General features: G+C 44.0%; 1 protein-coding gene across 2 annotated transcripts in view; it reads left to right on the top strand.

Annotated features, from left to right (window-relative positions):
* The window catches only part of LOC140187776 (serine/threonine-protein phosphatase 4 catalytic subunit-like), a 202,231-nt gene that overhangs the window by 45,804 nt on the left and 141,712 nt on the right, over nt 1–14,715 (top strand). For both annotated transcript variants that reach the window (XM_072243489.1, XM_072243490.1), the window contains exon 7: nt 6,825–6,951. In XM_072243489.1, the coding sequence (XP_072099590.1) occupies nt 6,825–6,951 (127 nt within the window). The remainder of the gene's footprint in view (nt 1–6,824; nt 6,952–14,715) is intronic.

Below are 14,715 nucleotides of genomic sequence, written 5' to 3'. Positions count from 1 at the left end.
AAGGAGCTCTAACTTTCGGGCCTCAACCTCCAGATTCACTGACTTCTGTCTTTAATCTTTGAGCTTTGGCTTCTCGTATCAGCTCTAGGACTTGTAGATCATGGGACTTTCAACTTTGGGCTCGTGGACTCCTGACTTGCCAACCTGAGAGTTCACTGCTCCTCATGCCTCTGGCCCACATGGACTTCCCACCCTGGGTCTCATCAACTTGAGAGGTCATGAGCCCTCATCCTCAAGGCCTGCTGATTGTGGTCCTCGACCTTGGGGATTGCTGATTTTCATCCTCAAGGCCTGCTGACCTGACCCCTGAGAACTGCTGGTCTTCGACCACAAAGCACTCTGACTCCTGCCCTTGACCCTTCATTGCCCTAACTTCTAATTGCCCCCTCATCCCTCTCCCTAAAAACTTACCTGACCCTTAAGTCACCATGTTGTTCCTAAAACCATTCCCTACAAACCTGAACAAAAACACAACTAAGTCTGAGCCACAACCTTGACAGACATCGCAGCTTGGTGCTGTCTTAAACTGTGAGATTGATTTCAAACACATGATAAGTTTGCTTTTTCCGATATAATTACATAGTTTAATTTTAATTTGGTGTTACAGCACAGTAATGGGCCTTTTGGCCCGATGAGCCTGCACGGCCCAATTACACCCATGTGACCAATTAACCTGTGCCTTTAGAATGTGGGAGGAAACCAGGGCAGCCGGAGGAAGTCGAACGGTCACGTGGAGAGCGTACTTTAAAGTGATGCACTAAATGCTCCGCCACCATGCAGCCTTACGGTATTATAATACAGCGGTCCCCAACTACCGGGCCGCGAGGAAACTATATGAGTCAGCTACACCTTTCCTAATTCCCTGTCACGCACTGTTGAACTTGAAATAACCTACCAAATCATACCAAATAACACACAAAACCTAAAATAACACTAACATATAGTAAAAGCAGGAGTGATATGATAAATAGAGCCTATATAAAGTAGAAATAATGTACGTACAGTGTAGTTTCACTTAACAGAATTGGGAAAATTAAGCCAAAACCGATTTGTAGAAAAAAAAATTGGCACGTACACGTATGCACACGTCATGCATGCGCACAGAGGTGCCCATGCAAGGCTTCATGGTCATGGTAGTCTTTCTGGGGGTAAACACAAGTGTCCCGTATTTGACTGCTACTTTTGTCTCTCATTTGGGAGTGAGAGAGTTGGCAACCCTACTTGAACACATCCCCCCGCCGGTCGGCCGGTCCGCAAGAATATTGTCAATATTAAACCGGTCCACGGTGCAGAAAAGGTTGGGGACCCCTGTTATAATAAACTTCCCATCGCTCTGGTGGCGATTGTTAATTGGTGAGAAAAATGCCAAACCATTAGGATATTGAAATGGTCTGATAGCTGGTGATTGGAGTTTTATTGAACAAGGGTATAAGGCAGATGAACACACAAAATGTTGGAGAAACTCAGCGGTCAGGCTTCTGTCAGAGGAGTCACGACAGAATACAATAGTCAGACTGAGGTAGGAGTATCACCGAAGTTCACCCTCAGTCTGAGCATTCTGTTCTGCTCCAGTCACCTCACAGGCATTGACAGTTGTACAAAAATGAGGAACGACAGTTAAAAGGATAGATAGGGAATATCTTTGTAAATTTTATTTATTGATAAAAAGCAGAGTAGGTCCTTCTGGCCTTTCGCCCCAGCAACCCCATAAACCTGATTAACCCTAGCCTAAGCACAGGACAATTTTCTATGACCAGTTAACCCGCCCAGTACACCTTTGGGTTGTTGGAGTCTTGTGAAAGTGTATAAAATGATGAGTAATTAGGGCAGTGATTAAACATTTTATGCAGCATGTGGTGGGAATGTGTTGACTGCAGATGCGTAGACTCCAAGAGAGAAGGATCAAATGGTTGTACTACAGATTTGGCTTGGACACAGTGATGTTGAGAGGTTACAGCTCTAGAGGCCAACATTCAATGATTCTAGGAACTCTTAAAATAGAAAACCTACAGCACAATACAGGCCCTTTGGCCCACAAAGTTGTGCCGAACATGTCCCTACCTTTGAAATTACTAGGCTTACCTATAGCCCTCTATTTTACTAAGCTCCATGTACCTATCTAAATGTCTCTTAAAAGACCCTATCGTATCTGCCTCCACCCCCGTTACCAGCAGCCCATTCCACGCACTCACCACTCTCTGAGTAAAAAAAAAAAAAAAAAAATTACCCCTGACATCTCCTCTGTACCTACTCCCCAGCACCTTAAACCTGTGTCCTCTTGTGGCAACCATCTCGGCCCTGGAAAAAGCCTCTGACTATCCACACGATCAATGCCTCTCATCTTATACACCTCCATCAGGTCACCTCTCATCCTCCATCGCTCCAAGGAGAAAAGGCCGAGTTCACTCAACCTGTTCTCATAAGGCATACTCTCCAATCTAGGCAACATACTTGTAAATCTCCTCTGCACCCTTTCTATGGCTTCCACATCCTTCCTGTAATGAGGCGACCAGAACTGAGCACAGTACTCCAAGTGGGGTCTGACCAGGGTCCTATATAGCTGCAACATTACCTCTCGGCTCCTAAATTCAATTCCACGATTGATGAAGGCCAATACACCATATGCCTTCTTAATCATAGAGTCAACCTGCACAGCTGCTTTGAGCGTCCTATGGACTCGGACACCAAGATCCCTCTGATCCTCCACACTGCCAAGAATCTTACCATTAATACTATATTCTGCCATCATATTTGACCTACCAAAATGAACCACTTCACACTTAAACACGAGGAATTCTGCAGATGCTGGAAATTTAAGCAACACACATCAAAGTTGCTGGCCCTGATGAAGGGGCTCGGCCTGAAGCGTCGACTGTACCTCTTTCTAGAGATGCTGTCTGGCCTGCTGCGTTCACCAGCAACTTTGATGTGTGTCACTTCACACTTATCTGGGTTGAACCCCATCTGCCACTTCTCAGCCTAGTTTTGCATCCTATCAATGTCCCACTGTAACCTCTGACAGCCCTCCACACTATCCACAACACCCCCAACCTTTGTGTCATCAGCAAACTTACTAACCCATCCCCCCACTTCCTCATCCAGGTCATTTATAAAGATCACGAAGAGGTAAGGGTCACAGAACAGATCCCTGAGGTACCCCACTGGTGTCCAACCTCCATGCAGAATATGACCCGTCTATAACCGCTCTTTGCCTTCTGTGGGCAAGCCAATTCTGGATCCACAAAGCAATGTCCCCTTGGATCCCATGCCTCAGTAAGCCTTGCATGGGGTACCTTATCAAATGCCTTGCAGAAATCCATATACACCACATCTACTGCTCTTCCTTCATCAATGTGTTTAGTCACATGCTCAAAAAATTCATTCAGGCGCAACATGCCCTTGACGAAGCCATGCTGACTACTCCTAATCATATTATACCTCTCCAAATGTTCATCAATCCTGCCTCTCAGGATCTTCTCCATCAACTTACCAACCACTGAGGTAAGACTCACTGGTCTATAATTTCCTGGGCTATCTCTACTCCCTTTCTTGAATAAAGGAACAACATTTGCAACCCTGCAATCCTCCGGAACTTCTCCCGTCCCCATTGATGATACAAAGATCATCGCCAGAGGCTCAGCATTCTCTTCCTTCACCTCCCACAGTAGCCTGGGGTACATCCCTTCCGGTCCCGACAACTTATCCAACTTGATGCTTTCCAAGAGCTCCAGCACATCCTCTTTCTTAATATCTACATGCTCAAGCTTTTCAGTTTTCTGCAAGCCATCACTACAATCGACAAGATCCTTTTTCATAGTGAATACTGAAGTAAAGTATTCATTAAATACCTCTGCTATTTCCTCCAGTTCCATACAAACTTTCCCATTGTCACACTTGATAGGTCCTATTCTTTCACGTCTTATCCTCTTGCTCTTCACTTACCTGTAGAATGCCTTGCGGTTTTCCTTAATCCTGCCCACCAAGGCCTTCGCATGGCCTCTTCTGGCTCTCCTAATTTCCTTCTTAAGCTCCTTATTAGCCTTATAATCTTCTAAATCTCTAACATTACCTAGCTCTCTGAACCTTTTGTAAGCTTTTCTTCTTGACTAGATTTATTACAGTCTTTGTGCACCACGGTTCCTGTACCCTACCATAAAATTCCCTGTCTCATTGAAACATACCTATACAGAACTCCACACAGATATCCCCTGAACATTTTGCTGATGTAAATTCATCAAAAAGAAAAATGAAACATTAGTAGCTTTATGAAACTGAAATCAGGCAGGGTCCTAAAGGATTATGAGGTGAGAAAGAACTAACAGGGAATAGGGAGAGCCAAAGGGGATCAAAAAATGTCCTTGGTGTGTAGGATTATGGAAAATCAAAACATTTTAAACATTCCTGGAAAATGAGGGTAACTAGGGAGAAGTATGGCACTCAAGGGAAATGGATGGAATTTAAATTTGGAGTAAAAGGATATGAGAGAGTTAGTAAATGATTACTTTGCATCAGTGTTTACCAGGAAGGAGGCCATGGAGGACAGTGAGATCAGAGTGGGCTATGTTTATTAATCAGGGGCATGTGAAATCGAGGGGTGGTGGTAATGGGTCTGTTGAAAATCATTAAGATGGGATCTAGTTTGAGAGAGATGAGAGGAGATTGCTGGGGAACTGGCTCATGAAATTCTTCTTGATTTAACTGCAACGAAGCTGCTTCCATCTGTATTCTATCACTGTTGCTACTAAAATGCTGTATAAGAAACAGGAGGCAGAAGAGATCATGACCATTTATAATATAAAAATGTTTTATTTTATGGCTAATCCTAGACCTTTGACTCATTTTCTTGTCTGTTTCCCAGATCTTCATCTTCCTCCTTTGCTGAATGATTAAACATCCACAGCCTTCTCGAGGAGGGAATTTCAAAATTTACAAGAATACTTGCAATTCCTCTGGTTTTCAAATGTCTGGCCCCTTAAATTGCTGGGAAGCTTTTCTCAACTATAACATCCTGAAATAGCCAGAGATTCAAGTTATCAGCTATGTCTTCTAACCATTGCTTCTCAATCATAACCACTGAGGGCTTATTCCCTGTATTCAACCTTTGATACCAGAATGTGTGGCGGTACTCGCGAGCTGCCCCCGGCACATCTTCAATGCATTTCAATATATGTCCTTGTGATAGATAAACTTGAATCTTGTGCCATAACTTTCATACCCCACCATATGTTTTGTCATGTCCATGATGTTCTGGGTATGAATGTCAAAGTAAGTTTGGTATATTAATAGTGAAGAGAGTAATCCCAGATTACAGAACAATATTGGGTGGAGGAATGGCCGATGAAATTTAATCCTGATAATTGTGAGGTGATGCATATGGGGAGGCCATGAGAGTCGAGGTTCTAGATGGCATTGACGAATGGGCCATTCCAGAGAGCCTTCCAAGTGGCAGCACAGGTAGATAGTATTGAAGCCATAGGTGAACTGGTCTGTCGCCAGGACGCAATTATAATAGTATGCTGTTTATGATACATTGCTTTACAAAGATTGGTTAGGTCACCTTGTGCTCAATTCTGGTCACTGCATTATACAAAGAACATGATTGCACTGGAGGGGGGCAAAGTGAATTCATCAGGATGTTACCCGAGTTATGCTGTTGTGAAGAGGAATTGCTTTTGACTGGATTTGTTTCTTCCTTTGAGTGGAGGAAGCCAAGACTGGAATCGAGAGGTTATCAAAATTGAGTGACTTTGTTTGGATGGTGAGCTTTTCCCCAAAACAGAAGTACCTCCTAAAACCAGAGGGCATGTACAAGGTTCGGAGATTTGAGAATGTTTTCTTCACCCAGAATTTTGTAATCTGGAACACTGAGAAAGTGGTGAGGTCGGTACTCTCACAACTTTTAAGTATTCAATATTGTTTATTGTCATTTGCTACGCTACCTCCTGTCTGATGGTAGGGAGTCAAAGATTGTGGGATGGATGAGAGGATCCTTGACAATGCTAAGCACTGTGTTTGCAGTGCTCCTGATTAAATATCTCTGATATATGGAAGAGAAAACACAGTAAGCATCAAGAACATAATAAAAAACAATAAATATATCTGTACAGATACTTAATCACCAAAGTATAGTAGGCTGCAAACCAGGTGCAGAGAAATGGGGTTAACATAACTGTATCATACTTGACGGCCGGCATGGATGTGGTGTCTGAAGATCCTGTTTATTTTCTGAATGAAAATTAATCTGATAAACCATTGCATTGCCCTTTAAGGCAAGTATATACTTCCTAAGATACGACAAACACTACTTTCATCACCTCTCCAATGTCCTTTGTTTTGGTGAGCTGCTCCCACATGCCTCTGATTTCGGCTGATTTGGTCTTTGACTTTCTGGTCTATCCAGTATACTGTTCTTCACTTGCTTTGTGCCTAGGCTGATGTTACATCTGGCTGATCGTGTTTGCTTCATTTGTGGAGGAAAGTCTTGGCCCTGCTGACCTTTGTACTTGTGGGGTCTCCATCTACCCTCTGCCCCCACCGCCCCCATTCTTCCTCTGCTCACACTGGTGCCCTCCTTTGCGAGTTTGCACACAGTGAAATCTCCTGATTCATTGTGCTCTAGATTTTTCCAGTAAATCACATTTTACCTGCTCCTATCCCCACTGAGCAAAATCACTCTGCTGCCAAGTTGAGGGAAGTGGTAGTCTGTGCCATAGTGACTCTTCCATAAGTTCTGAACTCGAAACATGTAGAAAAAGTTTGTTATTTAGCATTCTGAAAATTCTTTTTCTTTTTCAAACAAACACCTTCTGCATACCCTCCTATAGATCTTCTGTGTGCACGGAGGCCTGTCTCCTTCCATCCAGACCCTGGACCAGATTAGGACAATCGACCGGAAACAGGAGGTGCCCCACGATGGTCCAATGTGTGACTTGCTGTGGTCTGACCCAGAAGGTGAGTCTTGGGATTGCTCAAAATTATTGAGTAATATTACTTTGAGAGCAAATTGAAGGTTAGTTGGCAAGCAGCCACAAGGAATTCAAATCCTCTCATGGCAGGAGCTGCTCTTAAATTACCCATGCTGATTTTTAGTCTCTAATGCCATCAGTTCTGTTGGTGGTAGAGTCATTAGGAATTTTTGTTTGGCAGATGCACTGGGTAATATCCAGACTGATTCTCCATGATAGCCCCATGGCTTTAGGAGTGATCGTGCTTTGATGTGTGGAATAGTTTTATTATTGTAACGTGCTAAGATAGTGAAAAGTTACCTTGTGTACTGTTCATACAGAGTTAGATCATTACACAGTATAATGAGGTAGAACCAAATAAAATTCAAGTTCAATTGTCATTCAGTCATACATGACTACCCATAAATAGAGCCAAATGAAACAGTGTTTCTCCAGGGCTGGGTGCAAATCGCAGCACAAGCCACATATAAGGTAGTAAGCACATACAAGGTATCAGTAAAATACAGTTCAAGACTGAGTCCATGAATGTTGCAGTCAACACAATTTGCTTCTCTTCTGCTGAGCAAGCATGGAGTGGAGAAGCACAGACCCCAGCTTGGACACTGTGCCACACTGCCCCTGGTATTCCGGACAGACTCCAGTTTGGACACTGTGCCACACTGCCCCTGGTATTCCGGACAGACCCCAGTTTGGACACTGTGCCACACTGCCCCGGTGCAAAGGACAGACTCCAGTTTGGACACTGTGCCACACTGCCCCGGTACAAAGGACAGACCCCAGCTTGGATGCTGTGCCACACTGCCCCCGGTACTCCGGGCAGACACCAGCTTGGATGCTGTGCCACACTGCCCCTGGTATTCCGGACAGACTCCAGTTTGGACACAGTGCCACACTGCCCCTGGTATTCCGGACAGACTCCAGTTTGGACACTGTGCCACACTGCCCCGGTACAAAGGACAGACCCCAGCTTGGATGCTGTGCCACACTGCCCCCGGTACTCCGGGCAGACACCAGCTTGGACGCTGTGCCACACTGCCTCTGGTACTCCGGTGGAGTGTACAACTCCATTGCCTCGCTGCTGGGTGGCTATAAACGGGCAACACTGCAGCTTCAGGCCTTGACAGAGACCACACAGCTCCCCTGCTCTCCACCAGTGAATCAGCATTCTACAGCAACGTGCACACCACCTTTGTGCAGAGACTCTTCTGGTGCAGGCAGCAACACAAGCCACACCAATCTGGTTCCTTCAGTTTCTCCAACGAGCTGCTCGCTTGTTATGTCCAGCAGGGTCTTGAGATTATTAAACAAAAAGTACGTACATTTTATAAAAGACAATAACACCTTTGGTCCTGTAGAAGCTGCTGCACCATCTTACTGGCAGGGTTGCAATAACAATGCAGAGTAAAATGTAAGCTATGGGGAAAATGCAGTACAGGTGAACAGTAAGGTGCAAGATCAGACTGACCTGAAAGCTTTATGTCCTCACAAACACTTTTGTGTGCACAAGCAATCCCACCAGCTTGAGTAGAATTGTATTCTGTCTTTTCATCACACTAACGTACTGCTCCCAGGCCTAAATGTGCCATAGACAAGTCTGCTTAACTTGTGAAATTCCCTTTCTAGTCTGAGCATGCATTGCTCACGTACTGCAGACACATGGGTGTGCAACTAAGTAGATGTAGTCACTGGCAACCAACCAGAAAAGGTTCCCTTTATTCCCACTCGTCGTCTCCTACCAGTTAGCCAATGTTCTGTCTGTGCTGGTATCTTTCCTATCTTGTTTAGCAGTCTCATGTGACACCTTGTTAAAGGCCTTCTGAAAACCCAAGTAGACAATTCCCACTGACTCTCCTTTGTCTATCCTGCTAGTTATTTCCTCATAAAGTTCCAACAGGCTTGAAGCAAGACTTTCTCTTAAGGAAACCATGCTGACTCTGGCCTATTTTACCACATACCTGCAAGTCCCCCAAATCCTCATTCTTAATAATGGACTCTAACATCTTTCAATCATTGATGTCAGACTAACTGGCTTATGTAGAATTAATGTAGAATTTTGAATTTTTGTTTTTTTTCCATTGGAGTTCTGAGAGGCGGGACTGTGCAGGCACATGGCTTCAGGCAGTGAAACGCAGAAGATTTAAAAGGTCAGAAATCCTGATTCAAGTTTAATTCGGAGAAGGAAGTCTGAGAATTGGAGCGGGAGTGCAGCGGAAGCCAGTTTGAATTTTTCATTTTTTTTTCTCATCGGAGTTAAGAGAGGCGGGATACACAGCCGTATACAGCGGGTAGCATCATTTTGCGGGTGGCGGAGTGAGCCAGGAGCAGAGTGAGGGCTTAAGGGCTTTGACTCATGGGCTTGGGCGGAAACGGGCAAGGCGAAGGTGGTTTGGTTTTCATTTTCTCCTGCTATTTGAGGAGAGGGGCAGTATGAGTGTGAGGGCAGCTTGTTGTTCTCAGTATCGGATGTGGGAGGCCCTGGAGTCTCCCAGCCTCCTGGACATCCACATCCAGGTGCGCCGCGATGCAGCTCCTAAGGGACCGCGTTAGGGAACTGGAGCTGCAGCTCAATGACCTTCGTCTGGTCAGGGAGAGTGAGGAGTTGATAGAGAGGAGTTACAGGCAGGTGGTCACGCCAGGGCCACGGGAGGCAGACAAGTGGGTCATGGTTAGGAAGGGGAAGGGTCAGGTACTAGAGAGTAGGCCAGTGGCTGTACCCTTTGACAATAAGTACTCCTGTTTGAGTACTGTTGGGGGGGGGCAGCTTACCTGGGGGAAGCAACAATGGCCGAGCCTCCGGCACAGAGTCTGGCCCTGTAGCTCAGAAGGGTAGGGAAAGGAAGAGGAGGGCAGTAGTAATAAGGGACTCGATAGTTAGGGGGTCAGATAGATGATTCTGTGGACACAGTCAGGAGACCTGCATGGTAGTTTGCCTCCCTGGTGTCAGGGTCCGGGATATTTTTGATCGCGTCCAAGATACCCTGAAGTGGGAGGGAGAGGAGCCAGAGGTCGTGGTACATATAGGTACCAATGACATGGGTAGGAAAAGGGGAGAGGTCCTGAAAGGAGGATATAGGGAGTTAGCAAGGGAGTTGAGAAAAAGGACCGCAAAGATAGTAATCTCATGATTACTGCCTGTGCCACGCGACAGTGAGAGTAAGAATAGAATGAGGTGGAGGATAAATGCATGGCTGAGGGATTGGAGCAGGGGTCAGGGATTCAAGTTTTTGGGTCATTGGGACCTCTTTTGGCGCAGGTGTGACCTGTACAAAAAGGACGGGTTACACTTGAATCCAAGGGGACCAATATTCTGGTGGGGAGATTTGCGAGGGCTACTGGGGAGACTTTAAACTAAAATGGTTGGGGGCTGGGAATCAAATTGAAGAGACTAAGAGAGAGGAGGTTAGTTCACAAATAGTGAAAGCTAGTAGACAGTGTGTGAGAGAGGATAGGCAGGGGACAGAGATTGGGAGCGCTCAGACCAAAGATGTAGAAGAGAAGGAAGAAAAAGATGACAAAGTTGCTTGCGTGCTCCATTAGGGAAAAACAGAGAGTGGGAGGTGGAGAGTTCCTTAAATGCTTCTATTTTAATGCTAGGAGCATTGTAAGAAAGGTGGATGAGCTTAGAGCATGGATTGATACCTGGAAATATGATGTTGTAGCTATTCGTGAAACATGGTTGCAGGAGGGGTGTGATTGGCAACTAAATATTCCAGGATTTTGTTGCTTCAGGTGTGATAGAATTGGAGGGGCAAGAGAGGGAGGTGTAACATTGCTTGTCAGAGAAAATATTACAGCGGTGCTCTGGCAGGATAGATTAGTGGACTCATCTAGGGAGGCTATTTGGGTGGAATTGAGGAATGGGAAAGGTGTTGTGACGCTTATAGGGGTGTATTATAGGCCACCTAATGGGGACCGAGAACTGGAGGAGCAAATTTGTAAGGAGATAGCAGATATTTGTGGTAAGCACAAGGTTGTGATTGTGGGAGATTTTAATTTTCCACACATTGACTGGGAAGCCCATTTTGTAAAAGGGCTGGATGGTTTGGAGTTTGTCAAATGTGTGCAAGATAGTTTTTTTGGAGCAATACATAGAGGTACCAACCAGAGAAAGGGCAGTGTTGGATCTCCTGTTAGAGAATGAGATAGGGCAGGTGACGGAGGTATGTGTTGGGGAGCACTTTGGGTCCAGTGATCACAATACCATTAGTTTCAATATAATTATGGAGAAGGATAGGACTGGACCCAGGGTTGAGATTTTTGATTGGAGAAAGGTTAACTTTGAGGAGATGTGAAAGGATTTAGAAGGAGTGGATTGGGACAATTTGTTTTATGGGAAGGATGTAATAGAGAAATGGAGGTCATTTAAAGGTGAAATTTTGAGGGTGCAGGATCTTTATGTTCCTGTTAGGTTGAAAGGAAAGGTTAAAAGTTTGAGAGAGCCATGGTTTTCAAGGGATATTGGAAACTTGGTTTGGAAAAAGAGAGGGATCTACAATAAATATAGGCAGCTTGGAGTTAATGAGGTGCTCAAGGAATATAAAGAATGTAAAAAGAATCTTAAGAAAGAAATTAGAAAAGCTAAAAGAAGATACGAGGCTGCTTTGGCAAGTAAGGTGAAAATAAATCCAAAGGGTTTCTAGAGTTATGTTAGTAGCAAAAGGATAGTGAGGGATAAAATTGGTCCCTTTGAGAATCAGAGTGGATGGCTGTGTGCAGAGCCAACAGAGATGGAGATTTTGAACAATTTCTTCGGTATTCACTAAGGAGAAGGATATTGAATTGTGTAAGGTAAAGGAAACAAGAAGGTAGTTATGGAAAGTATGACGATTAAAGAAGAGGAAGTACTGGCGCTTTTAAGGAATATAAAAGTGGATAAGTCTCCGGGTCCGGACAAGGTATTCCCTAGGACCTTGTGGGAAGTTAGTGTGGAAATAGCAGGGGCTCTGACAGAAATATTTCAAATGTCATTAGAAACGGGGATGGTGCCGGAGGATTGGCGTATTGCTCATGTTGTTCCATTGTTTAAAAAGGGTTCTAAGAGTAAACCTAGCAATTATCAGCCTGTGAGTTTGACGTCAGTGGTGGGTAAATTGATGGAAAGTATTCTTAGAGACGGTATATATAATTATCTGGATAGACAGGGTCTGATTAGGAACAGTCAACATGGATTTGTGCATGGAAGGTCATGTTTGATAAATCTTATTGAATTTTTTGAAGAGGTTACTAGGAATGTTGATGAGGATAAAGCAGTGGATGTTGTCTATATGGACTTCAGTAAGGCCTTTGACAAGATTCCACATGGGAGGTTAGTTAGGAAGGTTCAATTGTTAGGCATTAATATCGAAGTAGTAAAATGGATTCAGCAGTGGCTGGATGGGAGATGCCAGAGAGTAGTGGTGGATAACTGTGTGTCAGATTGGAGGACGGTGTGTAGCGGTGTGCCTCAGGGATCTGTACTGGGTCCAATGTTGTTTGTCATATATATTAATGATCTGGATGATGGAGTGGTAAATTGGATTAGTAAGTATGCAGATGATACTAAGATAGGTGGCGTTGTAGATAATGAAGTTGGTTTTCAAAGCTTGCAGAGAGATTTAGGCCAATTAGAAGAGTGGGTCGAAAAATGGCAGATGGAGTTTAATGCTGAAAAATGTGAGGTGATACATTTTGGTAGGACTAATCAAAATAGGACATGCATGGTAAATGGCAGGGCATTGAAGAATGCAGTAGAACAGAGAGATCTAGGAATAATGGTGCATAGTTCCCTGAAGGTGGAATCTCATGTGGATAGGGTGGTGAAGAAAGCTTTTGGTCTGCTGGCCTTTATAAATCAGAACATTGAGTATAGGAGTTGGGATGTAATGTTGAAATTGTATAAGGCATTGATGAGGCCAAATTTGGAGTATTGTGTACAGTTCTGGTCATCGAATTATGGGAAAGATGTCAATAAAATTGAGAGATCACAGAGGAGATTTACTAAAATGTTGCCTGGGTTTCATACAAGAGGGCATGAGTTGACAGTTAAAGGGCAAAAGTTTAAGAGTAACATGAGGGTGAACTTCTTTACTCAGAGAGTGGTAGCTGTGTGGAACGAGCTTCCAGCAGAAGTGGTTGAGGCAGGTTCCATGTTGTCATTTAAAGTTAAATTGGATAGATATATGGACAGGAAAGGAATGGAGGGTTATGGGCTGAGTGCAGGTCGGTGGGACTAGGTGAGAGTAAGAGTTCGGCATGGACTAGAAGGGCCGAGATGGCCTGTTTCCATGCTGTAATTGTTATACGTTATAATTTCCTGCCTTTTCCATCCCTCCCTTCTGGAGTGGAGTGTCATTTGTGACTTTCTATTCCTTTGGAACCATTCCAGAATATAGAAAGATTGAAAGATCACTACTAATGCCTCCGCTACCTCTTCAGCTACCTCTTTCAGAACCCTGGGTTGTAGACCTTTCAGCTTTCCAAGCACCTTCTCCTTAGTAAGATTGTCTACAATCACTTCTACCCCCTGATGCTCTCAAATTTGTGGTGTACTGCTGGGGTCCTCCACAATGAAGACTGATGTAAAATACTTTGCCAGTTCTTTGTCTCCTATTGCTACCTCTCCAATGTTATTCTAGCACGGTCTGATATCCACTCTCACCTCTCTTTTGTTCTTTACGTATCTGGCAAAACTTTTGGTATCCTTTTTTTATGCTATTGACTAGTTTACTACTTTATTTCAAACAAGAGAAAATCAGCAGATGCTGGAAATCCAAGCAACACACACAAAAAGCACTCAGCAGGCCAGGCAGTATATATGGAAAAGAGTACGGGCAATGTTTGGGCCAAGACTGGAGGGAAAAAAAAGATGAAGTCAGAAAGAAGGTGGGGGGAGGGAGGGAGAAACACAAGATGGTGGGTGTAACTGGAGGGGAGGAGGGATGAAGTGAAGAGCTGGGAAGCTGATTGGTGAAATCCTAAGGATTCATTTACCTTAAGCCCCTAATCAATTGCCCTTTCTCTAGTGGGCTCTATCAGAAGCTGCTCAATAAAGCTACCTTGTAGGCATTCTAGAAATCCAGCAATAATCTGATTTCCTAACCTATCCACAAGGATTCTACACCTTTTGATCGTACATATGTCACATTCTTCTAATCCTCCGGAAGGATATAATTTCACTTTTTTTTTTTTTTACCAACAAAGCCACCTCACCCCCTCTGCCAACCTCCGTCTTTTCGATAGGATGTTTAGTTTCCAGCTGTAATCTTCTCTCAACCACTGCTCTGTGATGTTCACAACATCGTACCTGCCAATTTCTAGCTACACGATAAACGTGTCTATCTTATTTTGAATACTCTGAATTCAAATATAACCATTCATTCCTGTATTCACCACTTTCTCAATTTTGAAGCTGCCTGATGTTAAATTCTTGTCCTTTTCTAAACTTTGTCTTGCTCTTCTGGGGACTTGCATAACCTCTCCTTTCCTTTATCCATACATTTCCAAGCTGTTGAACTCACTCCCTTACTATTTAAAGTCCTAATTATGCAATTATTCTGATCCCAGCATGATTCAGATTGGAGCCCATTGCCATTGGAACAGTTCCTTCTTTCTCTAATACTGGTGTCAATGTCCTACAAATTCAAACTTCTCACACACCAATCTTTGAGCCATGCATTTAGTTTCTTGATCTTATTAACCCTGTGCCAATTTGTACGTGGTTCATGTAATAATCCAGAGATTATTATCCATTTGGTTCTGTTTTAATTTAGTC

This window comes from Mobula birostris, chromosome 25, assembly GCF_030028105.1.
Source record: "Mobula birostris isolate sMobBir1 chromosome 25, sMobBir1.hap1, whole genome shotgun sequence".
In the NCBI taxonomy this organism is placed as follows: domain Eukaryota; kingdom Metazoa; phylum Chordata; class Chondrichthyes; order Myliobatiformes; family Myliobatidae; genus Mobula; species Mobula birostris.
This window is presented reverse-complemented; position numbering and strand designations above follow the sequence as displayed.